At 37.1% G+C, this 24377-nt stretch overlaps 4 protein-coding genes and 2 long non-coding RNA genes across 8 annotated transcripts; 2 read left to right on the top strand and 4 right to left on the bottom strand.

Moving 5' to 3' along the window:
• Positions 1–2841: 2841 nt before the first annotated feature.
• LOC126607495 (probable isoprenylcysteine alpha-carbonyl methylesterase ICMEL1) lies at positions 2842–6756 on the top strand. 3 transcript variants are annotated; one of them, XR_007617644.1, is made up of 11 exons: positions 2842–3520; positions 4278–4354; positions 4515–4584; positions 4676–4756; positions 4983–5057; positions 5138–5308; positions 5389–5529; positions 5744–5809; positions 5921–6064; positions 6241–6358; positions 6492–6549. XR_007617644.1 is itself a non-coding variant. In XM_050275108.1 (11 exons), the coding sequence occupies exons 1-11, from the start codon at positions 3168–3170 to the stop codon at positions 6651–6653; spliced, it is 1431 nt and encodes a 476-aa protein (XP_050131065.1). In that variant the 5' UTR covers positions 2848–3167; the 3' UTR covers positions 6654–6756. The 3 variants fall into 3 exon arrangements, 2 of the variants coding, with proteins under 2 accessions (XP_050131065.1, XP_050131066.1); XM_050275108.1 differs by having other exon boundaries at positions 2848–3520; positions 6268–6358; positions 6492–6756; XM_050275109.1 differs by having other exon boundaries at positions 2854–3520; positions 5207–5308; positions 6268–6358; positions 6492–6756.
• A 147-nt stretch (positions 6757–6903) lies between these two features.
• Positions 6904–7586, bottom strand: LOC126607507 (uncharacterized). The gene is made up of 2 exons (XR_007617646.1): positions 7165–7586; positions 6904–7044 (listed from the first exon to the last, which is right to left on the bottom strand). It is a non-coding gene; the product is annotated as an uncharacterized LOC126607507 (long non-coding RNA).
• Positions 7587–9863: 2277 nt separating this feature from the next.
• Positions 9864–10480, bottom strand: LOC126607506 (uncharacterized). The gene is made up of 2 exons (XR_007617645.1): positions 10135–10480; positions 9864–10037 (listed from the first exon to the last, which is right to left on the bottom strand). It is a non-coding gene; the product is annotated as an uncharacterized LOC126607506 (long non-coding RNA).
• Positions 10481–11684: 1204 nt separating this feature from the next.
• Positions 11685–15883, bottom strand: LOC126607493 (ABC transporter G family member 21-like). Its single transcript, XM_050275104.1, has 5 exons — positions 15493–15883; positions 14500–15298; positions 13061–13255; positions 12761–12942; positions 11685–12595 (listed from the first exon to the last, which is right to left on the bottom strand). The coding sequence occupies exons 1-5, from the start codon at positions 15715–15717 to the stop codon at positions 11945–11947; spliced, it is 2052 nt and encodes a 683-aa protein (XP_050131061.1). The 5' UTR covers positions 15718–15883; the 3' UTR covers positions 11685–11944.
• A 2344-nt stretch (positions 15884–18227) lies between these two features.
• On the top strand, positions 18228–19941 carry LOC126607496 (uncharacterized). The gene is made up of 2 exons (XM_050275110.1): positions 18228–18578; positions 18744–19941. Exons 1-2 carry the CDS (start codon positions 18332–18334, stop codon positions 19736–19738), a joined length of 1242 nt encoding a protein of 413 aa, XP_050131067.1. The 5' UTR covers positions 18228–18331; the 3' UTR covers positions 19739–19941.
• A 269-nt stretch (positions 19942–20210) lies between these two features.
• On the bottom strand, positions 20211–22105 carry LOC126607791 (uncharacterized). Its single transcript, XM_050275514.1, has 3 exons — positions 21105–22105; positions 20360–20836; positions 20211–20225 (listed from the first exon to the last, which is right to left on the bottom strand). The coding sequence occupies exons 1-3, from the start codon at positions 21372–21374 to the stop codon at positions 20211–20213; spliced, it is 762 nt and encodes a 253-aa protein (XP_050131471.1). The 5' UTR covers positions 21375–22105.
• Between the last annotated feature and the right edge of the window lie 2272 nt (positions 22106–24377).

Raw genomic sequence — 24377 nt, 5'->3', positions numbered from 1 at the left:
AAAGCTCATTGTATTCTCTTCCATTCAATCCAATAGTATATCAATTTTCATTTTATTAGCTTGTTTGGTGAATGTACATTAATATTGGAGTTCCTAAGTTTTTTTTTTCTTCTGTAAATCAATTTTTTATGATTGGGTTTTTTTCTTTTGGACATCTGACTCATAATCAATGGCAAAGCCAGAATTTTATAACAATGAGATTATAATTTCGGCCAAACAAAAATTGCATTGGATCATTTCGTCGAGCATTTTGTGGGTACCTGGCGAGTTATGCCACGTTATGTCAATTTTTGCCAAGGCCTGTCAAGTGAAGCATTTTATCTAACAGTTATGGCAGATCATAGGGTTGCACACAAGAAATAGTAGAAGAGAGACAAAAGAAAGAAAGAAGAAAAGCTAAATAACTATGCATAAGGTTGCACAAAAGAAGTTGCAGGTTGTAATTTATTGTTTTTGACTCTTTTTTTCTTTCAATTTGTCGAAGTTTTGTATATGAACCGTAAACAAATATTATATTAAATATATTATGGTTATAAAATTATTGGGATCATGAACAGCCAATAACTTTATGTTGACTCCGCCACTACTCATAATATATATTTAAGTACATATATTAGTTTAGTTAATGAACCTAAAAACTTAAATCACGCTTCTAAACATTTTTTTTATGGTCATGTGCTTTTTCTAAACTTTATAGTTTGGTCAATTTCCATCTATTAGTTCTGCCACCACTGGAATTTGGATAAGCGCCCGTATTATAATTTCGTTTTCTTACGGATATTTGCATGCGCATGCACCCTTTAATTTTTTCTACGTGCACGGTTCATCAGACAAATGGATCTGCACAATCGAAATATTAACTTGTAGTACTGCCACATTTTGCATTTTAATTAGTAGTTGCAGTTTGGTATATGGTTCAGCTTAATTAATCATGATCTGATCAACTAAAGTCTAATCTCTTTGGCCCTTTATGTCTCCATACTAACTTAGTAATTTGAGAGATATATATAATTAACGTTTATGTCCACGTGCAATTAATAGATATACTTATATGTGATGGGAAAATCCCACTTACATGAGAAATAATTTTTTATAAGAACGGGGAACGTGTGATGTAACATTCAAATGTGTTATAATAAGGATGGATAACATGCTTTTTTTTTTCAAAAAAAAGAATCATCTAGTGGCTTTACAATGGCAGTTCATGTCCATCATTTCAGGGGCCGGAATGACTCACAGAAATATTTTCAACCTCTTACTTACCACCATGTAATTCCCTAACAACTTCCACTTCTAAGATACATTAACAAAAGAAAGGCCACAAGTTATAATTAGAGTAAAATATTAATTTCACGTGGCCATATTTAAAGTACACTGCGAAAATGGTGTTGACAGGAGCAATGGCTTAATTTCTGTGATCAATTACGTGCCTAATCAAATTCGACGTGCCCATTATCGAAAGGGCCCAGCATCAAGATTAGTTACTTAGGATGCATGAACCTCTATGCGGCTAACAAGAAAGAACCAGAACATATACGCACCAATAAAATCCTAATTTAATCAACATAATTAGTGGTACACAGACTAAGCATCCACTGGACTAATTAAATATCGATTAGAAAATCCAAATTTGATCACATCCTGAATGGTATCTTGTCCTCGGTTGAACTACTAGCACTTCCATCACTTTTTTTCTCTCTTGGGAAAAATTTAACATGATTAAGGGAGGATTGAAGATGGTTATCATTTTTCAATCAAAGAAAAACCAGTGGTCAACTAATCTTCTTTCTGGCTTAAGAGTATGCATGTTTGAGATCAAGGTTCTAAAAATAGTACGTTAAACGCTAATCAGGCAGCGAGTAATAACTTAGCGCCTAAGCATCTACAAGAGAGCTTAGGCGTTTTTTTTTTTTTTCAATTTCAATTTAGGATTTGAACATTGTTTGAGGTTAGTTGGAGTCAAATTAAAATATTTAAAGATATGAAAACGAAAGGTAAAAAGTGAAAACCCTACATCTAGTTTGCTTGCACTCAAGCTCAAGGGCCTCAAAAGGCCAACAATTTCCATTCAGGACAAGGTTGATATATTTGGCAACCAAACGCTTCATTAATCTAATTCTAATGAGTCCACGACAATCCACTCAAGCTTAGTTTCTGAAGTTAGTCTAGTTTGAGTAGTACTGAATAATAAACGAGGCCTTAGGATTTGTGTGCAATAATATGACATGCTATTTGGCTGGTTGACATCCGGGACTCATCGTTTAGCTTTCTACATTTCCTGCAACACTTCTTCTGTGATTTTGGAGAAAATTTACTTAGATATTCAATGACGAATGCAAATTAATGGGTAAAAGGGGCGTGCCAACATCGCTGCGGCACGATGAGAAAATATGATAAATGAATTAAGATGAGTCTAAAAACGCTTCAACTCATTCGGGTCCACAAACAAACATCTGGTCTGCAATTCCAGACCCATGAACCTTCACAAGATATATTACTATTAGAGACAATGAAGACAAATCCCATCACTTAGACCAGCCCAATTAAACAGGGTAATTATCCAATTGAAAGTGAGAAACCCCTATATGACTAAATAAATATATTTTTATAAACGATAGCGTTAGAGAATTAAATTGTTGATCTTTTAGGAAGGTGGATTAGTGAAAATCGAATTTACATTAGAATACATAAGTATGATTTTCCGCCGTTACAACAAAATGTCATCTGCAACCCAATTAGTAAATATCATTCTAGTTGTTATTTGAAATATAAAAAAATCCCAGATTATTTGATCCGTGGACGTCGGCTGCATAAATTCGTGGACGTCGGCTGCATAAATAAATCCGAAGAAGATCTCTTTTCTTAGTTGCTATTCAGAATATAACAGCAACCCACGTGGCAACACACAACTGGCCTGCACAACCCCAACTTGCTCCCTCTCTCCCCTCTGGTTTGCTTCTGCGTACCAACCGACTGAAGACTCTGCAGATTTTAACACTTCTCTCCCATTTCCTCTTGGATCTCCATATCCGACAATTCCCCAGATTTCCACACTTCCCAATTAAAACCCAGAAAAGCAAACAGTCAGTTGTTACGGTTATTCACATAGCTCATCAATATTTGCTGCCATATATTCTCTCTCTAGAAACAATTTCTCTCTCTAGAAAATGCCATCCCAACAGATTCTGCCCATAACGTATCACCCTCCTCCACAGAAATCGCTACTCAAAGAAGCACAGGACGACCCGTCAACCCGGCTTCTGTTGTGCTCGAATTTCGAGGATGAAGAAAAGAACACGCCTGTGAACCAACTCCTCCCCAGGGTCTCCAGCTACACCAACACTTCCGCTGCCGCTCCCAACAATCACCAGCAGCGGCGGCGCCGGAGCGCCAGCGACAGCTCCCTTTCTTCCCACTCCGATGAGGGCAGCCGCCACACCTTGGCCGGCGATGTGCAGCACGCTGCTGCCGAGACGTTCTTGGTCACCCGGTTGAGTTTGAAGCTGTTAAAATATCTTGGGTATTCAAAATTTCTCCGCTTTCTTGTGTTTGGATTTGATGATTTAACTGTTTTTGGATGTTTTTGAGTACCCATATTGTCATTTGGATTGGAATTCAAGGGACTTAAATTTTAGTCCCAAATTAGTTAGAGCTGTAAAAATGGTGTCTTTTGAAGTGACCTGGTAAACTAATACTGGAATTATTGATTGGAAAATTGGATTAAAGGTGGATCTCCCATGAAATTGGATTAAAGGTGTTGGGTTGAGATGAAAATCTTCAGAAGATAAAATTTTAATTAAGGAATTATATTTTGGGGGAAATTTAGATGAAAACTAATACTGGAATTATTGATTGGAAAATTGGGACATCAGATAGAGTCTTTTTACGTTCATGTAACTAGGGAAACTCGACCGTCTAACGATTACGCTCACATAAGAACAACACTAATGAGTGTTGGAAGAACGTTGATAAGGTTGTAACAAAGAGACAACCTAAATCGTGCAAAATGGAAAGAGTGTAAACTGGTTGGAAACTTGGAAATACTTAAATGGGACAACCTATAAAAAATTTCGTCCTAAACATTTCACATTAGAAAGAGAGAAGATTTGGTTTCAGAAGTCACTTCTGTTTTGTATTTTGTAGAACGAAAGACGATTTGTTGTGTTACATGGTATTTGGAATTTCAACTATATATATGTATTGTACTGTTTCTTCGATATTCTTTATAAAACTTATCCGTGTGGTTGGATGCTTCCTGATCGTATATTTTTATTCAGGGTAGGCTACAGATGGATTACAAGATTTCTTGCCCTTGGTTGCTATTCATTTTTACTTATGCCAGGTTTTATTCAAGGTTTGTTACTTTCGTACATATATGCTTGACCTCTTGCATACCTTTTAGACATTGTACATGTTTTTTAGGGTCCGTTTCGTACATTAAATTTGTAGGCATTATCATGACCGTGACATAGAGGACTCAGGGAAGCATGACTAACCCACCCTTCTTTTTGAAGTTGGCTATTATTATTTCTTCTCCCGTCAGGTTCGCAGAGGTATAGTTTATGGTGATCAACCAAGAAATAGGTAGGATACGAATATCATAAAGTTTTTTGTATGTTTTTGGGACAATATTCATTTGTGTTGCAGCATTAATGCCTGAAGTTTTGTTCTGCAGGCTAGATCTGTATCTACCCAAAAATAGTGATGGGCCGAAGCCAGTCATTGCATTTGTAACTGGTGGAGCCTGGATTATTGGGTGAGTGATGTTGCTCCTTGGCAGTTTACATTTCTGTTGGTTTTCGGAATGTCAATCTGAAGCAGTGGAGCTGAGAGTTTACTTTTCTGAGTTCTGTTGTTCCTTATGCCTGAATTGTAGATTCAATGTCATATTTTTTGTTTGTTTGTTCAAATATGGTCTTAGTTGCCTTCTTTTCACAATAGATTACTGCTTATCTATTCTTAACACGTTTTTGCTAATGCAGTTACAAAGCATGGGGTTCTCTTTTGGGACAACAGTTATCAGAAAGAGACATCATAGTGGCGTGTATAGATTATAGGTGAATATAAACTTCAAGCAAGCACACATACTACAAATAACTGATATCATGTGTCTAAATGAAACTCTGTTCTGCTGAAGTTCCTTTCTAAATATATGGAGATTTGAGCGTCTCGGTAAAAAACTAGTTGACATGGCATCTTCATGCAGAAATTTCCCTCAGGGTACTATCAGTGACATGGTAAAGGATGCTTCTCAAGGCATCTCATTTGTGTGCAATCATATTGCTGATTATGGAGGCGACCCGAATAGGTAATAAAATATGTTCTTATTTTTGTATCATTTTTTCTGTCGTGGAGGCAATTCTAGTAGCTAATGCTATGTTTGTGCAGGGTTTATCTGATGGGACAGTCTGCTGGTGCACATATTGGTGCCTGCACCCTCATTGACCAGGCAATTAAGGAGGCGGGCGAAGGAGAGAGCTCTTCTTGGAGTGTCTCCCAGATAAAGGCTTACTTTGGTCTGTCTGGAGGGTAATGACAGTCTAAGATGATTATAGTTATTAAAGTTATAGGTGACAAATGTTTTGATTAAAATGAATAATTATTGATTTTAAGTTATCAATGTGAGAGGCATTATCCACGATCCGATTTTGCTGAATTCACCTGCTGTTCTCTTTTATGTATTTTTGTTGGTTGTGATGTTTCTGTGTTCACTTAGTCTTCTCATTCTGACATGCTCAAACAGATACAATTTGCTTAACTTAGTGGATCACTTCCACCACAGAGGTCTATACCGTTCAATCTTTTTAGGGTAAGGACCTTCTTGCTCTCCGAGGAAGTTGATCATACATATATACTCTTGTAGTTTCATATTTTTATCCCGAATTGCATTAAATTTTTATGACTCCAAAACCTCTCACAGCATAATGGAAGGAGAACAATCATTGCAACGTTTCTCTCCAGAACTCATGATTCAGGACCCAAACGTTAGAAATGCTGTTTCTCTCCTACCTCCTATTATTTTATTTCATGGTACTGCAGATTACTCAATACCATCAGATGCCAGGTATACATTTCCCCTGAAATGAATTATTTGATTCCAATAGAAATAGTGCGAATCTGTATAGCTGGCTCTTCAGAATTAAATTAAATTCTTATAGTTCAGTATTTAAGTTTAATATCGCTTAATAGTATATTAGAATGGAAAACATACTATTCAGAATATGGTTCCTATGCTCACAGGCTTTGACAACCATGTTCTCTGTGCAGCAAGAGTTTTGCAGAAACTCTTCAGAGACTTGGAGTGACAGCTAGATCGATTCTTTATGAAGGGAAGACTCACACGGATTTGTTTCTTCAGGTAAAGGAGCATTAAAGACACTTCTTTTCTGATTTGCCTGTTCCGTAAAACCCTCTCCCCAAGAAGGAAAAAACACACTAAAAAAGAGAAGAGTCTCGTATATTAAACATATTCGGTGGATGTGTTTATCCAGGATCCAATGCGTGGTGGTAGAGACGATATGTTTGAAGATTTAGTAGCTATCATTCATGAAGGTGATTCAGAGGCTCTTGCCAAAGATGCAGTGGCTCCTCCAAGAAGGCGCCTTGTACCTGAGTGCATGTTGAAGTTGGCTCACCGTGTCAGCCCATTCTAGCCAATTTTTGTCTCATTTATCAACTCTCCCTTGAGTTTCTTTGTGATCGACTGTATCCATTTTGTACATAATCGTTAATGACAGGTGAAGTTTTTACCCCTTATTTTTTGTGCAACCTTAAAGTTTACCCTATTCTCATGTCTCACATCAAATATTTTCTTGCCCTTGTTATTGTTCATACCAAAGTATTAATTAGCAAATCATATTTTGTGATTTGAAGTGAAATAGTTTATAGACAAGACCAGTAGTCTATAGCTAAACGTGAGTTTTTATTTCATTGGGATGGCTTTACATGGATTAGATCAAAGTTACCATGAGAAAACGAAAAGAAATCGTTCTCTTTTTCTGTATGCTTTGGTCACTTCTTTGCTGCAGCTTTGCCGTCTTTACCCTGTCAGTTATCATCAGTCATCAGTTAGTGAAACCAAATTAACGAGGCAAGGAGGTGACTGAAATGCGAGAATATGAAGCCACGGTGTTTGTGAAAATAACTGATAACTTGTGTATATACCTTCTTGGGTGCGGGAGCCTTCGGTGCGGCTGCAGCTTTCTTTGGGGCGGCCTTAGATGCCGGTGCTTTGGCTCCGCCATCACCAGCCTTGGCAACTGCAGGTTCTTTCTTGCCCTGTCCGGACAGTTGGCTGCCGAGTTGCACTTTAGCCTTCATGGATGCCATACTTCTCTAAATTCTGGTTTCTCAAAGATACGAAAAATTTATTGCGCGATTATGACTATAGGCTGCTTCTGAACCTCCCCTTTTTATAACTGCGGTTCACCACCGTAAAAAAGGAATTAGAATAACAAGTTATGATACAAGGTGGCGAAGGGATAGTGGTGTTTTTAAAAGAATGGAATAACTGGTACTGGAAAAAATGGCTGAGAGCTGGCACTTGAAGGCTGTGTTGGCATCAGATGCTTTTGCTTACTTATTGCTTGATTATATATACTGAAATTATGAGAGACATCAAATTTCGCCAAATGGGTGAATGACGTTTTAAACGAATAACATGCGATCACGAACATAATTATACGCTTCTTTTCGGAAATAAGTTTGTGATTCTTAGACTTTTGGGGTCTTCTGGAATTTCTGAAAGTTCTAGGATGGGTACTAGTTTAACCTAGAGGGGGTGAATAGGTTCCAATTTAAAAATCCAATTCAATTTTCAGTTCTCAAATTAAATCCACATTCATATCACATATCAAACTATCATACTCATATGAAATTAAAACGATAAATAAAAAGTGCACACATGATGTAGGATTTAACGAGGCAAAATCCACCACTGGGAAAATCCTCGGGCTCCCAAACCAGGACAAACACTAAGAGAAATGAGTACATAAAGACTTACAAAACTCATCAACTAGACACACATACTAGTAGGCAGTTTTGTCTCCGCGCTTTGCTACTCGATATCTTCTCAGCATTCAAGTGAAAATAGCACGACACTAACGCGGCCGTCAATCATCTTCTCCTCGAACTTTGCAGATACTAACGCGATCATGCAGAATGTATGAAATGAAATGATTTTGAAAATCAACCAGTTATGAAAATCACAAGGCATATTTTCATAATTGATTTCAATTGAAGCACAATGAAAAACCAATGAACAAAACTAAATTTTTCTTTATGAATATGCATGCCAAATTTAATGGCCCATTGAATGCAAACTTAGACTATATGAATATGCATGCCAAATTTACCTGAGTAGATGTCTTTGAAAACGCTTGCCATTTTGTGATCGAGAGCACGTGACACAAACTTAGACTAAATCAATTACAACTGAAAACAAACACTAGTCTAAGATTACATACTCAGGCGTTTTGTTTAGGAATAGCCAATTTTATCCTAACAATTTCATTATACAATGGAAGTGGATTTGGGAGTGAAAAATACGCTAGAAAATCACGAAAACTACCGCGTTCCATTGCTCCTAGTGCGATCCATGAGACTATGAAATTATGTGCACTTAAATATCCGAACATTCAGATAACCAAATGTTGAAGACCAGTCTTCGGGCTCAAAAATCACATCCACCGGCAAAATAGAAAAACTGATGTGGGTTTTGCTCTGTACTGCTGTCTGTGCATGTCTGTGAATGTGACATTATATGTACAACCATGTCGAAAGAGTAATATACATTATTCGGCAATATTTTAATCTAATCTGAAGGATGAGGAAGGGAATTCGAATTGTGGGTGCAAAGGGGGCACACTGTCCTAGCCAACTTGGCTACGCCTAAGTTTTAAATTGTAAATGTGGGCGATGGTGACAGTATTATCCGATATTCTGTAAGGGCCGAGCTGAGATACATGCTTATTTTTAAACTATCTTAAGTTCATTTTTCATGAGAAAAGATCATTTTGTATGATTTGTAGAAATGGAGTTAGTTAAGTCCTTCTGAAATGGTGTTAGTTATGTCTTTCTTCTTTGACTCTTAACTGGCTATGAATGAAGAAGGTCCTTGTTATTCTTCTTTCCTGTTTTTTTTTTTTTTTTTTTGCATTGATCTTGTAACTTATGGGGTTGCATATATGTATTTGATTTTATCAGAGAACAGGCCGGTATGTGCGCAGATGATCTTTAGCCAACTAGAAACGGAACAATCCAGCTTGGTTGCATGTTTGCAGTACAACTTATAGAGCATTGCAATTTGCAGTCTCTCGTATTGTCTGATCATCTGATGCATCAAGTTCGCAAATTTAACGCCCCATAATCTTATAAGTCTTCTATCTATTTCACTTTTATCAGATTCTCTCTTTAGCATTATTTCTTTTTTCGGTTCAGGTTTAGCGTTATTTCATAATAGATCAAGGTTTAATGTTTTGCTTTCAACATGAGCATTTTTCTTATGAATTATCATTTTTTTTTATAACATTATCAAACCTTATTTACCAAGAAACTTGAGTTCTTGATATGTTTTCCTTTCCTCCTTTTTGTGGTCAAAGTTGTTTAAATTAACTTAAAACACTGTAATATTAGAAAGGAAACGACAGGTTCTCTATGGAGGTTCCGGATGGTGAAAACGTGCACATACACAGAACCTATCGATTATTTTTCATATGATTAAACACTTGAACTTTCTCAGAATCTTCAAATTCTTGCCTTCTTGTTGTGTAATCCATGATTCAGATTTACGAACGCCTTTCTGAAGGCCTCATGTGTTTACAAATTAATATTTCTTACTAGTTTAAGCAAATACCAAGCAAAAGTTCCTCTAAAATAACGGTATCTTTTATTTATTAGGCCAAGCCTAAAAGGAGATACATAGTATTATCAGAATATATGAACTATGGAAGACCACAGTGATTTAGAATCTTCATGCACTCCTCGCCTCACGCCGTTGCTTTAGTCTAATTCTTGGCTGCAGGCTTGCTTCCTGTTGTCTGATAAATCCGTCACAAAAAAATTAAGATTTTAATAAGCACATATTTTACTGCCGCATAAGTATGAAATTGTATGGGTGTATTTAGGCATGCTTACCTTCTTCCTAGTTTCCCTAGGCTTTGTCTCAGCCTTCTTAGAGGCAGGTTTGGAGGCCGGAGCTTTGGGCGTGGAACCACTAGCTTTCGGTGCAGGCTCTTTCTTGGCCTGCCCGGCAGAGGGTTGAGTGCCAACAGGTTTCTCGACCTTGAGTGATGCCATTTCGATTTTGTTAATCTTATAAAGTATTTGCTTCCCGTCTGGACTCAAGTGTTGGCTCTACTACGATTCAACCAATTTATAGTTGAAGTTCGTAATTGTAACACGGAATTAGAATCCTACAGAAGCAGATATAAGGTGTACAGAGATGTGAACACATGAGCAAAGGGAATAAAAATGGACTGGTGGCCTGTTGGGAGATGGTGCTGAATCGGATGCTTAATCGAGACATATCTAAAATGACATCATTGGATACGTATTCGAGTGCGCACATCGTTAGCTAGTTGATTTCGGTTTGCTTAAACCTACTGAGAAGTACATCCACTTTCTGTAAAGAAATCATGTAGGCATCAATCCATGCATGTGGCCTAACAGATTTTCTTATTATTCCAAATGCTGCACTAAATTTTCCCCTAAAACATCCGATTATAGCGTTTTAGCACTCCTCTACATGCATGATTGCGTCTCATTTGAAATTTTGATATAAATTGCAATCCAATAATTGTGTGTTGTAAAATATTATATAGTATTTAGGTTTATTTTAATGTTTGGTTTTTTGGGCCTAACCCATTAGTATAATGGTTTCGCTTCCTTGCTTATTAGGATTAGGTTAATTTTCCATATATACTTTGTAACTCTATGGAAACAACTTAGTCAAGATGTAACCTCTTTAACTCATGTAGCCTTCTTGGCAATTCCGTATTTCTTGTTTAATAGATTCAGTTAGTTCATTGCGTACTTTGATAATCAACTTACAATTTCAATTTTTCAGCATTGAAGAAAATATTGCAGAACTTTTTACTGTATTAAAGCAAGTAAAAGCCAGCCAGCTCAGGAAATGCAACGTTTTACCAGAACACCATTTGCAGCACTGCAGAACTGTCTGTTGCATTTAGGTAACTACTTCTGAAATTTGATCAGTTGCTAAAACATGATTTGCTTGGTTACTTCACCAAAACAAGTCCAAGCCGGTTCAAGTAAATCCATGTTGCAGCCCCCAGAAAAACTGGTATACAGCCTGCAAGTTTTAGCAACTGAGCTCCGGATAATGAAGACGTATATTTGTGGGGTTGAGAAAGTTTTGATTCGGACCCTTTCATACCTTTGTTTTTTTATCTCACCAGCTTCATTTGATGGATCTTTACTAGTAAATCGTCTAATTTATTCACATTTTCAAATTTTCACCCTTTGCTATTTTTGAGCATGGATTAGGATCATAAGTTAGAACTTTGGCAATAACATTGAGGGCAAGGGCATGGGAGTTAGGAAATTAAGAAGAGACGGATAGTTTTGACTGAAAATTTTACAAAGACATGTCACTGTCACATACTGAAATTCTCTCTAGTTATTTAACAGTTCCGTTGTTTCACATTCTAATGGAATGAGGCATGTTATCAGCAAATTTAATTTCAATTTTTTTTTATAAAAAAACCTAACAATTAATAACATTAACATCATATCAATTTCCCTGTGAAGGAATACAATTAATTACAATTTCTCCATCCAGCATGCATGAAGTCTTGGTTCACAATATCAATTCAAAACCTTCAATTATTCGATAGAATTGGAGATCCGAACGTACGTCATCAAATTCTCTAGCTGCAACGCTGCATGTCAGTTTCTGATCTATCATCGTCAAGATTCAAGGAAGTCAGTGAGGTTGCCCCATCCTCAATGCCACATAAGCCAAAAACCTATATCCCACCATCATCACAGCCAATGCAGCCACATCTATCCACATATTATCAAGACCTACACACTTAATACCAGGAAAGTCAATCACCCTACAATGCATCCCCATCTCACACTCATAAACCTCATGTGCCGAGTACTGCACTCCCACGAGAAGCTTGTAGCAGTAGTGGCTGAAGGAAGCGTACTTCAACCAAGCTATGAAGGGCGGAATGTGCTGAATGTAATATCCACCGACAAGTAAAAACACCAGCATTGTCACAGAAGCCAGAGTTGTGCCTTGCTTCACATTCATTAGAATGGCTCCTAGTGCTAGCCCTAGGCCTTGAGAGACTAGCACATTGTAAAGAACAACGAAGAGGGTTAGTGCAAATGTGAGCAGTGAAGGCTTGAGACCCCCCATCCAATAGCTTATCGTTATAAAGACTGTTGGGAGCACAAGCTCCATTGGCAAATCACCGACAGTTCGCGCAAAGTAATAGGATGAGAGACGGTACATGCCCGAGGAACGTTCTTTTATCAGCATTGGTCTTTCCATAGGGAATGAAAATATGGCGTTGGATAGAGGGAAGAAACCCCAAAATATGGAGAAGAAGAAAAGAAGTCCCACCTGTTCAAGCTACTTGATTAGTATTGCTTTTTAATATAAGTCCAAAACTAGCCTGGTTTTGAAATCAGATTTCATTTTAAAGGAAATAAAAAATGAAAACTAGTTACTGAAAACTGAAAACGAATTTATTACCATACGAGCAGAGATGAGAGGAAATTAGAGTACCTGATCTTGTATATGTGAAATGTCAGAATGCCACCATAAAAGACCGGAAAGAATTGAAACTGACATGACTTGGAAAATCTTTAAGCCTGAGAAAGATTCATGCTTCCTCTCTTTTAAACCCCTTTCCAGCAAAACCCTAAATTCCTCCCACCAGCTGGTGGTCCATTGATAATTTACTCTACCTACATAACATACATAGCACAAATGAATTTCCAGCTGAAAATCCAGTTAAAAAACAGTTCAAATCAAAGAGTGATTTAGCACCTAGCTAGAGAGAGTTACTGTTCTATTGAAAGTTACCTCTGGATGATGGTGTTCTTGAAGAAGAAACAACTGTGTCTTTCTGAGTTTGCTGAATCTCTATCTTCAATGCAGGGTATAGATTCATTTTATAGGAAGATATTAAGAACTGCTTGGTTGTGTTTTGCTCTTCTTGGTGGTCTAATCTGCCACTATACTCTACTTGCTCATCTTGTTTAGCATCAGGTGGTATACCTGCTTGTAAAAAAAAATCCAAGAAAATTTTAATTAAAATGGTCAAAATTGTGGTACCTGAAACATAGTACAATTATTAATGCCAATCATCCTAGAAAAAAGAATTAAATTTCAGACAAAGAAAACAATGTATACCCCACTATGTTTATATTTCTTGATGGTTAGTGGTGATATAAAGTCCATTTTGTGTTTCATTTTGTCTCATCAAACTCACATGCAACTTGAACGTCAATGTAATTGGTTTGGGATAACACTATATCTTTGAAGTTCAAGTTGCTTGTAAGTTCTCTTCCTCATCCACAACCCAATACCCATGGTAATTAGTCCACCGTCCCATCAATTTCAGGTGGTAACTAATTTGTTAGAATTAAAAGAAAAGGATGCAAAACAAAAATTTTCGGATGAGGGTCAAATCAGATTGTACAAGTTTGTTCATGCATAGGATAACAACTTGTATGGTACAAGTTTACTGTGACGGTCATACTTCTTGCCAATAAAACAATGACCACATATCCTTATATTATTGGCAGAAGACTTCACGTGGCCGGGGATATCTTGTCATGCAAGTACTTCTCTATGCCTTAAGGTTGTAGCATTGTCTTTGGTGTTTGATGGGATTAAAAAGTATGAAACCTAATTTTGGTCTTAGGCTTTAGGGTTGGCAACTAAGTCCATATGTCCATTTGAGCCCCCTCCTTCTCTGAGAATGAGTGGTGAGTTGAGAGATTCCCTTCAATTTTTCTCGGCTTTCAAAGTGCGATCGACTAAAAGGGATGTGGTCTGCCTTTGCCTTCTATTCTATTCACGGGGCCGTCAGTGCTATGAAGCCTTTTTCTTTGTGGACCACTAACTCAACGCACTAATATTGTTGTGAAAAAAATGGATTCTTACCCGAACGATTAAGTGCTAAAAGCTCCACAAACTTGCATAATCATGTTTAGTTTGTGACTTGTGGGTGAGTCGTGAGGTTGACATGTACTAAGACTAGTAGGTACTAAATTAGGAACATCTTTAAAGGTGAGTGATGTTTTGTTCTCACCGTCTGGTATGTCGATTAAATGTCGTCAATCAAATTTACTATTCGTAAAGTAAAATTTTGTTTTGATAACACGTCAAATTCTCTAATTTTCTTAGATAATTAAAAATGCATGTTTATCAAATGAAATTAAAAATTGCTAGAGAATTAAAATAGTGATATTAGAAACTAAAAACCAAAGCTAATAATGAGAGAATAAATTTCGTACCGTTAGCAAGATCAAGCATAAAATCAGCCGGGTTGATGAAATTGAACCCGGCCTCGTATCCAATGGACCCAAAATAATCCATGACCCGACCTGCATGTCCGCTATAAATTGGGCACCCGTCCGACAACACCACCACTTTATCAAACATCCTATACAGCCTGCTTGACGGCTGATGGATGGTGGTGATCACCGTCCGCCCACCACGGGCCAACTGCCGCAACGTGACAATGATACGCTGGGCTGTGGTGGAGTCGAGCCCAGAAGTGGGCTCATCCAAAAGCAAAAGGCTCGGGTTGACAAGCATCTCCTGCCCGATACTGACCCGTTTTCGCTCACCACCTGAAACGCCACGTAGTAAAGGCCCACCAATTATACTATCACGGCACCGGTTCAACCCGAGCTCCATTATCACCGTCTCAGCTTGCTCTATTTTCTCTTCCTTCGTGAGCTGCTTGGGCAGCCTTAGCAAGGCTGTGTAGGTTAGGGTCTCAAGAACAGTGAGGTGAGGGTACAAGACGTCATCTTGCGTCACGAAGCCGGTGTTGTGCTTCATGGAGCTTGAGAAATTTTGGCCATTGTATGTTATCTTGCCGGAGATTTTATTCGGCAAGCGGCCACCCAGGGCGGTCAAGAGAGTGGTCTTGCCGCTGCCGGATGGCCCCAACATTGCGAGTAGCTCACCGGGTCGAACGATTCCACTCACTCCGTTGAGTACAGTGCGTGTTGGTGTTGCCTCATGTGAAGCAACACAGCCTCCCTTTGGTGTTTGCAGCTTAATACTGTATCCGACATCTTCAAACTGTAGCGAAATGTCAAATTACGTAAATATTAACTACTATAATAGTACCACTACTTTTTTTGTTCTTTTTCTCAAACATTTTACCTAAATACTTGCATGTTACGTGTAACATAACGTGCCAACTTATTTGGTAAAAAATCGTTACTCGCAAATTATTGAATATACGAATTTGTCATGTTTTCTTTTTGAATTACCTTGAGTGTTACCGGGCGCAATGATTGGCGCAAAATGGAAGCTCTGTGAGAGGTTGGTTGGGGCTGGTCCGTCATGTCATCGCCCAAACATGGGCTCACATTAGTCCTTGATGAAGCAGAGGGTTCGGCATGAACCAAACCATTCTGATCGGGCCGGTTCAGATTAGAGAGTAGAATGTTGGGTGGAGTGTTTGTCATGCTCGTTTCCTGCCCAAGAGGTATCATAATTTCAGAAAATGTTGCACTATGATGATCGACCCCAGAGAGAGAGAGAGAGTTATGGATGAAGGTAAATGGAGAGGACTCAGAGTAGAGAAAATGTTTGGCAGGGAAGAGAGGAATTAATAGGGGAAGGAAGGAGGATCACATGCAAGAGAGCAAGACATGTGACGAGCCTTATAAAGTGATCGAAGGCACGAGAATTAAGCAAGCAGCAGATCACTGCATAAAAAAAAAGAAAAAAAAAAAAAAGAAAAAAAAGAAATAGTAGTGCTGTTTATTAGTTCGACTTCTACTAGAAAGAGACCCCAACCAACTCAGTTGGATTGAGTAATCTAGGTTAGCAAGGGGTGATGCATGTATTCAATTAACACAGTGTTTTCTTTCCTGATTTGGTTTACTTGGTGTACGTGTTCGCAAGGCATTTGTTAGGTTCTTGTATTGTGCAATCATCTTATACCATACATATTTATCACTCGTTTAATAATTGTTTGCCACCTAGTGAATTGAGGATAAAAGAATATCATTTAGCTACTATTTGTTGTTTTTTGAAAAAAAAAAAAAGGCTACTGTTTGTTGTTGAATGAATTTTTTTTGTTAATGCATGTGGATATAAGAATAAAATAAAAATTCAGAGTTCGAAACACTTCTTTAAACCAAAAAATGAATTATATTCGGTTTATTTTTCTCTCTTATTCTTGTATTAAATTCAAATCACAACTTGACAAAGATCTGGCTATCAAATTATGTCGTACATATTACTATTGTTACTGTATTTTAATATTCCTTGAGCTTTGGTAAAGGTAATAATCTAAGGGTATATATATTATACCAAAAGTACAAATCTATATTTTATTTCAAAAACTTATAAATCTATATTTTATTTCAAAGGGAACCAAAACCAGGTCCTACTTTAAATTCGCATTCCCATTTTCCATAATCACATGATATGATTTGATGTCAATGAAAATGTTGCTTGTATCGAAGCTTAAAATTTATGTCCAGTTCCTGCATTTGGTTTGGCCATTAGACTACTTTGTGCTTGAGGCGGTGATAATGTTCACTAACGGGAGTGATATATAATTCAAAGTAGTGTCACTCCGATCCCATTTCCAAAACTAGAAGCACCAGACATAGAAAGTATGCATTGGCCTTTCCTTCTTTGCTGCTAGCTAGCTTACTCGAAAATTTCGAATACAAAAACTGCTGTGGTCCATAAGCTCCAATTCGTCCTATATTATTAGATTGGTCGAAGATGTTCCCTTGAGGATTCTTTCTTGCTCACGAGATTTTAATTGTTGGCCATGGCCACCCAACGGGTATGCTTAATATCGTATGTCAAAGTAACTACCATCTCAATAAGGGTAAAATAAATATAATTTTAACGAAAAATTTTCGGTATTGTTTATTTTAACAAAAAATCACATTTTTACACTAAAAAGTCAATCCTGGTATTATTCATTTTACCTTTTATTTTATTTTTATCATTAAAACTCAAAGTTTTCAAATCATTTTCATTAATTTTTCTTAAAATAAAACCATTTAAATAATGAATATTTAACTTCATTCAATTTTCGATCTGAAACATGCTTCAACGTTATAGGGTCAGAGAGTTGACGTCCCCAAGACTGATAAAATATTCCAATCAATTAATTAAGACTAATGAAGCTGCTTATGCATCATCATCGTCCACTTTGGCGTTGAATTTAACTTTAAATGCATAGAAATTCAAGTAACCAACCACATACATTTACTTTTAATTATCTTGGCTTTATTTTCTTTGTGGGGTATCTTCTTTGGTGGTGTGCCTTACGGAAAAAAGAAAGGAAAGGAAATGCTGGGTTCCACGTGCCCATTATAGGTGTCAAATGCCTATTCAATGTATGCATTTTCATTATACGAGTGGCTGAGATTGTGTAGTCTTTCCCATAAGAGCAATTCCACCCCTGTGGACTTTGCGCCAGCACCCAGCGCATTTATCCACTCAAATGAACAGTAATAGACTGGAGTGAACAGTAATAGGCCAAGGCATCTCCACCCCTAAAAAAATGCGCTGGCACCCAGCGCATTTATTTGGTGTGTTTTTTTTTTAAGTTTATTTCGGATAAGATTTTTAACCCATTTAAAATAAAGAATAAAAAAATAAAATAGTTTTAATTTCGGATAGGATTTTTAACCAATCTCGTCACGCCACGTGTCATTATCTGAACGTACTATTTTGTGAATAGATTTCCGATATTATTTTCAACCAATCCCAACACGCCACGTGTCACTTCCATGGTACAATAATTTAGCCAAGATTTCGATAAGATTTTCAACCAATCACGTCATGCCACGTGTCATTATCCGAACGTACTATTTTGTGGATAGATTTTCGATAATATTCTCGACCAATCCTGACACGCCACGTGTCACTTCCGGTTTACAATAATTTAGCCAAGATTTCGATAAGATTTTCAACCAATCACGTAGTGCCAAGTGGCATTGTCCAGAACCTCATCCTTTCTTTTTTTGTCCATATAAACCCTACATCCCTACATCCATCCTCACACCAAGCTCAATCCTTCTTTTTAGCTCAGAATCCTTGTTCATCATTTTCAAATCTTGAGTTCTTATTACAATGTCTTCTTCAAGAAGGGTGTATAAGCAGTTGCAAGAGCAACAACAAAGGTTGTTGGCACAACAGGCAGAATTGGCCAATCTCGAGGAAGGTGGAGGTGGAGATGAGGCTTTCTTCATGGAGGAGGATGAGGATGATCACCATAGAAGGCAGAAGGCCTCACATTCCCGCCGTGTCATGGAAGCCGTGGGTCAGATAGCCAAACCAAGACGTGTTGCAAACCTCGATAGAAAAAGGGAAAAACGAGGTAAAAATCTATTGGAAGATTATTTTATTCCCAATAGCATATTCCCTGATCATGTTTTTAGACGGCGTTTTAGAATGCAACGACATTTGTTCAACAAAATCATGAGTGATATTTGCAACCATGATTCATACTTTGTGCAAAAAGAGGATGCTTTTCATGTTCTAGGTCTTATTCCCGAGCAAAAAATTACGGCATCCTTGCGAATGCTTGCATATGGAGCATCTGCAGATCAAGTGGATGAGATCGCGAGGATGGGAAAAACAACTGTTCTGGAGTCCCTGATGCGGTTTTGCTCTGCAATTGAAGCCCTCTACACCAAAGAGTACCTCCGGACACCCACGTCAAGGGACATGCGAAGGCTTCTGAGGAAGGGTGAGATGCGAGGCTTCCCTGGCATGATTGGAAGCATCGACTGCATGCACTGGACTTGGAAAAACTGTCCAAGTGCGTGGCAAGGAGCATATGGCGACAGAAAAGGAGCCAAAAGCATCATTTTGGAAGCGGTGGCTTCATTTGATACATGGATTTGGCATGCTTTTTTTGGTGTTCCAGGAGCTCAAAATGACCTAAATGTCCTTGCCCAATCCCCAGTGTTCGACGAACTGCTGCAAGGAAACTCGCCGAGATGCACATATTGGGTTAATGGTACCCAATACGAGGGATCATACTACCTTGCAGATGGCATTTACCCAAGGTGGTCAACATTTGTCAAAACAGTGCCACATCCACAGACTGAAAAGGAAAAACACTTTGCAAAATGTCAAGAAGGGTGTAGGAAGGATGTCGAGCGTTGTTTTGGTATCCTGCAAGCTCGTTGGGCGATTGTCAGGGCTGCAGCTAGAATGTTTGATGTCGAGGCTCTTCGATCCATCATGATGACGTGTATTATTCTCCATAACATGATTGTTGAAGATGAGTATGATTATGATGCCGTCGATGAATATGAGCCAGATCCGATGAACAACTCAAGAACACGTATTTATTGTGCTCATGATGGGACCGAAGATCCAGTGCAACACGAGCCGTTGGAACGTGATGGACGTTACAATGAATTGATCGTTCAGCGGTACACTAATGTGCAAGAGCCATACTGGCACGTAACCCGCCAGAATGACTTGATTGAGCACCAGTGGGGATTGCATGGAGGCGAAGATAATTAGAATGAGGCTTGTGGTTGAAGAATAAATTGTATTTTTTTTAAGTTTAAGTAATTCTATGTAGTGTGTTTTGTTTTTAAGTTTATTTGGTGAGTTTAAGTAATTCTATGTAGTGTGTTTTGTTTTTAAGTTTATTCGGTGAGTTTATGTAATTCTATATAATGTGTTTTGTTTTTAAATTTATTTGGTGAGTTTATGTAATCTTATTTCATGTGTTTAAATAAAGTACAAAAGAAATTAAATAAATAATTACATTAAAATTGCATAAGAAATTAAATAAAGTTCAAACCTAAAAAAAGAAAAAACATAAGAAATTAAATAAAGTTCTACTAGAAAAAAGAAAGAAAATACATAAAAATACATAAGAAATTAAATAAAGTCTCTCGAGTTAGGATATGTGGTGCTAGGATCTTGGTTGCCATGATTTGTGTAGCTAGAACCCCCTTGACTTGTTTCCGCATCTCTTGCACGCCTCCTACGCATGGCATCTCTTTTTTCCGATGTCCAAAAATATTTAGAATTCGGAGACAGTCCTACTAGAGACTTGCTCATAGTGTCACGATCTGCTTGAGCCATCCTTTCTTCTCGAAGCAATTCATTTTCTCGATGAAGTGCTTCTCTAACCAGCTCGTTCTCTCGATTAACTACTTCTCTTTGTCTTTCAACCGCCGCATCACGGGCCTCAGTAGCTGCTAATATTGCTGCCATAGCAGCAACTTTTTCCTCATCTCTAGCCTTTTCTCGTGCCAAGTTTAGTTCACCTTGGCGAGCAAGTTCCTCCATATATTTAGTGTAGTCATTTTTGGAAGAACTACCTTTTTTCTTTGACGCCTTTTTACCTAGAGGCCTTAGGGACTGACGAGTCGGTTGGGTCTCGGGCACTTGTTCAGCCGTCCCTTCCGTGTCATGAAATGTGTCGGCTTCTTGTTCGGCCATGTCTGGTTCTGGAGAACTATGTAGACCCATACCGTGCATGACAACTTCTGGACCAGTTGCCACAATTTTGTATTTAGGGCAATCTTTGACAATTTGCCAACATTCCAATCTATTGAATGATTTGTTCCCGTTCTTTGAATTGTAGAATGCTTGAGCTTGTAGTGTCTATAAAAAAGTGGGATAACAGAGTGTTAAAAAATGCGGGTGTAACACAAATAAATAAATTCAAAATATTAATACGGGTGGAATGCATATAAATTACATAAAAATGACATAAGAAATTAAATAAAAATGACATAAGAAATTAAATAAAAATTACATAGAAATTAAATAAAAATTACATAAGAAATAAGATAAAAATTACATACGAAATTAAATAAATCAAAATATTAATGTGAGTGGAATGCATATAAATAAATAAAAATATTGTCACCTGATCCGCTAAACTTGTCCCACTACGGAGGTTACCGGAAGCATGAGAGATGGCGTTTTTCCAACAAGTAAATGATGCGTTGAGTTTTTTCCAACGACCTTGAAGACCTTGACTAGTTCTGGCGTTTTCTCCATGTACATCACAAAACGCTTTCGTAATTTTACTCCACATCTCTCGCTTATCCATCTCATTACCCGTAATCGGATCATGAGTAGTGTGAACCCAACATTCACACAACGTAACATCTTCAATGAGCTTCCACGAAGACATTTTTTTCTCTTAAAGTGTAGAAAATATTGAAATGTAGATAGTATAGAAAGTGTAGAAAATATTGGAATGTGGTGTAAAGGTAGAAGATGAGGGTTAGGTATTTATAGGAAAAAAAATTAACATTTTTCAAAATTTTCTGTAATTTTTTTAAAATTTTCTGTATTTTTTAATAATTTTTCTGTATTTTTTAATAATTTTTAATGAATTTTAATATAGTTAATTAATCTGGACCGTTGGATTTGAAAAATATTCAAATCCAAGAGCTAGGGAGTTGCCACGTGGCCAACGGTCATATTTCTGACCGTTGGGCCCTTTTTTTTTTTTTTTAATTTACTTTTTGTGAAAAAAACGTGGACCGTTGATCTTTGATCCGACGGTCTAGTTTAAAAGTAAAATTTAAAATTTTTTTACCGTTGGAAATCCAACGGTCTAGAAAACTAGCCGTTGGAAATCCAACGGCAGAGAGGTAGCCACGTCGCAACTCGGGGGGGGGGACTGACAGCGCCTGCACGCGGGCCCCGGCGTCTGAAAGCTTGTCGGGCACTCGCCAAACGGCTGCGTGAAGTGCACGCGCCAGCTTTTTCCCCGGTTTCTGTCTCAGTCTCTTTTGGGCTGGGCTCTTGCCCAGCTCGGGCTGGGTACCAGTCAGTTTGTTGGGGTGGACTTGATTGACAGAGGCCTGGCTTGGTTTTTGGACTGGAGGCTGGGACATTTGGTCCCCGGTGGAATTGCTCTAAAAGGCTTCGTCTCTAGGTGGTGTCACCGTCATTGAAAGGTTGCCATACTTTTATATATTTAATTTTGTTGGAATTGTAATCACCATGTAGCAGTTTGGTTGGTGGTCGTGAATCACCATCTCACTAATTTAGAGATCGTTTATATGTATTTTTAAAATGATTAAAATCATTTTAGATGAAAATATTTTTGAAAACAATTCTTACTAAAAATGATAGTAAATTTTAGAAAAAAACTTAAAGTGCTTCATGAAAGAAACACATAATTGGTGCTTCTTGTAGAAAGCACTTTAAATGCTTTTACAATCCAAAAATATTTTCTCTAAAATTTTCAATCATTTTAAAAGGATATTCAAACGAATACTTAATTACGTGTTTTAGGCAGAAAGAGGTAGCATCCATATGTGTTGGACCAACGGAAATAAAGTACATATAGTTTACAGGTGATCGAATTATTCGACCGATAATATAATGTAGATATATATTTGATCGATTAAGCACATGCTCCGTCGGAAAATTGGAATGATGATCTGTTAAGATCTTTGGTTTTTCAAGAGAATATTCGGGTACATAATTGTGTTAAACTTCTATTATATTTGCTTCTAATTAAGTCTTGATATACAGTAAAGCGACAAGAATAACACCTGCCAGTCTCAAATTAATCCTAATTAAAAAAATAAAACTAATGAAAAAAAATTGAAAACTTTAAGTTTTAAAGATAAATACAAAATAAATGGTAAATTGAATAGTATCAGGATTGACTTTTTAGTTCAAAAATATGATTTTTCGTTAAAATAAACAGTATTAAAAAATTTTCATTCAAGTTCCCAATTAAAAAACGTGTACAAGCTCCTCTTCTTAGATTGAAATACATATATTGAAATGCATATATTACACAAAAAAAAAAAAAAAAACTAAATTCTGTTGATTTTATATTTACAGGAATGATTGAAATTTATATGTGTAAAACGTAAATGAGTATATAGACGACACAACGTGATACAATAAGTAAAGAATTGAACAAAGTATCATACAAAAGGAGTAATACTCAAAGCTTTATTGAATAAACCACCACATAGTGGCTAGTGGTCGGAGACGAATTTCAGGCTCGTATTTCATACGACACATTCTGGATTCAATTCCTGGCACTGGTGAATCGCACAATGATGATCATGGTCCTGAAATGCCTCTATAAATCTTTCTAGTCCCCAAAATGATGGACTGCCGTAGCTAAGCCATCACCTGATTCCTTTAAAAAAAAAAGCTTTATTGAATAGTATAAAGGTTAACAACCCTAAAACTGCAAAGAGGATGCATTTATAGGAAGTAACGTACAAAATATCAAAAATATCTGCAAAACTTAAAATGTCTTTTTGAGCTAATAAATAATGAAATTCGACTGAAAATAGCTATATATAATATATCAGGTCAAAATATTAAGTCTTGGTCGTAATGATGTTCGCTTTGAACAGAGAGGCATGGCTTAAATCGAATGGAGGCAGATTGTCTGCCTTTCTGTTTGAATGTTCTTCTCATTTTTTTTTTATTTTGTGTGGTCACAGTTAAATCACGTCAACATTTTATATTAATTTTTTTTATAGAAATAATAGGACAAAAATAATAAAAATATAAAATATTGACGTGACTTAACCGTGATAGCATAAAATAAGAGGAAATGAGAAGGACATCCAAACAAGAAGGCTGACAATCTGCCTCCAAATCGAATACCGTAGTCCAATTGTACAATGATTGAGCATTGTTGCCGAATTTACGCTTGTCAAATAATTTTCGATCCTTTAGCCATGTTACTGTTTCAACAATTGCGATGCATACCATATTATATTCTTTTGTCACGAAGAAAAAGAAGAAAAAGAAAAAAAAGAGACTTCTTTTGTATGCTTTTTACCCTTTACTATACTGCACACTACAGTAATTTTGATTCGTATGCGCTCTAGGAGTCGTCTTGGGGAGCTTTGAAGTGCCAGGTGTTGCTGTGCTTTGTTTGGAACTCCTTTTCAAGACGTATTCTTTCCACAATGCCATGAAGGAATGGATGACAATTGGTACAACATTTACATTAATCCACACATAGCCACGTATAGCATGGCTGTTGTGCCTTTTTCCCTATATTTTTTTCTTCCTTTTTTGCTATTCGATGTGAGTGGCCAATGAACATAAAAAATGATCAGATTATTTACTTTAATGGCAATTATAATAAGATTTTAATTTATCTTTTTGACCGTAGCCATAAAGAAATGAGATGACATGA

Source organism: Malus sylvestris, chromosome 16 (assembly GCF_916048215.2).
Source record: "Malus sylvestris chromosome 16, drMalSylv7.2, whole genome shotgun sequence".
NCBI lineage: Eukaryota > Viridiplantae > Streptophyta > Magnoliopsida > Rosales > Rosaceae > Malus > Malus sylvestris.
The sequence above is the reverse complement of the archived record's forward strand: the minus strand, read 5'-3'. Positions and strand labels throughout refer to the sequence as shown.

Bases quoted from the DNA above. Each gene is read 5' to 3' on its own strand.
- LOC126607496 (XM_050275110.1), top strand. From the start codon at position 18,332: ATGTCTTCTTCAAGAAGGGTGTATAAGCAGTTGCAAGAGCAACAACAA. The intron at 18,579-18,743 runs GTAAAAATCTAT...TTCATGTTCTAG, and splicing joins TAGAAAAAGGGAAAAACGAG to GTCTTATTCCCGAGCAAAAA.
- LOC126607493 (XM_050275104.1), bottom strand. From the start codon at position 15,717: ATGATACCTCTTGGGCAGGAAACGAGCATGACAAACACTCCACCCAAC. The intron at 15,299-15,492 runs GTAATTCAAAAA...ATTTCGCTACAG, and splicing joins TGCGCCCGGTAACACTCAAG to TTTGAAGATGTCGGATACAG. The intron at 12,943-13,060 runs GTAACTTTCAAT...TATGTTATGTAG, and splicing joins AAGAACACCATCATCCAGAG to GTAGAGTAAATTATCAATGG.
- LOC126607791 (XM_050275514.1), bottom strand. From the start codon at position 21,374: ATGTCTTCGTGGAAGCTCATTGAAGATGTTACGTTGTGTGAATGTTGG. The intron at 20,837-21,104 runs GTGACAATATTT...ACTTTTTTATAG, and splicing joins GGACAAGTTTAGCGGATCAG to ACACTACAAGCTCAAGCATT.
- LOC126607495 (XM_050275108.1), top strand. From the start codon at position 3,168: ATGCCATCCCAACAGATTCTGCCCATAACGTATCACCCTCCTCCACAG. The intron at 5,058-5,137 runs GTGAATATAAAC...GTTCTGCTGAAG, and splicing joins GTGGCGTGTATAGATTATAG to TTCCTTTCTAAATATATGGA. The intron at 5,530-5,743 runs GTAATGACAGTC...ATGCTCAAACAG, and splicing joins TACTTTGGTCTGTCTGGAGG to ATACAATTTGCTTAACTTAG.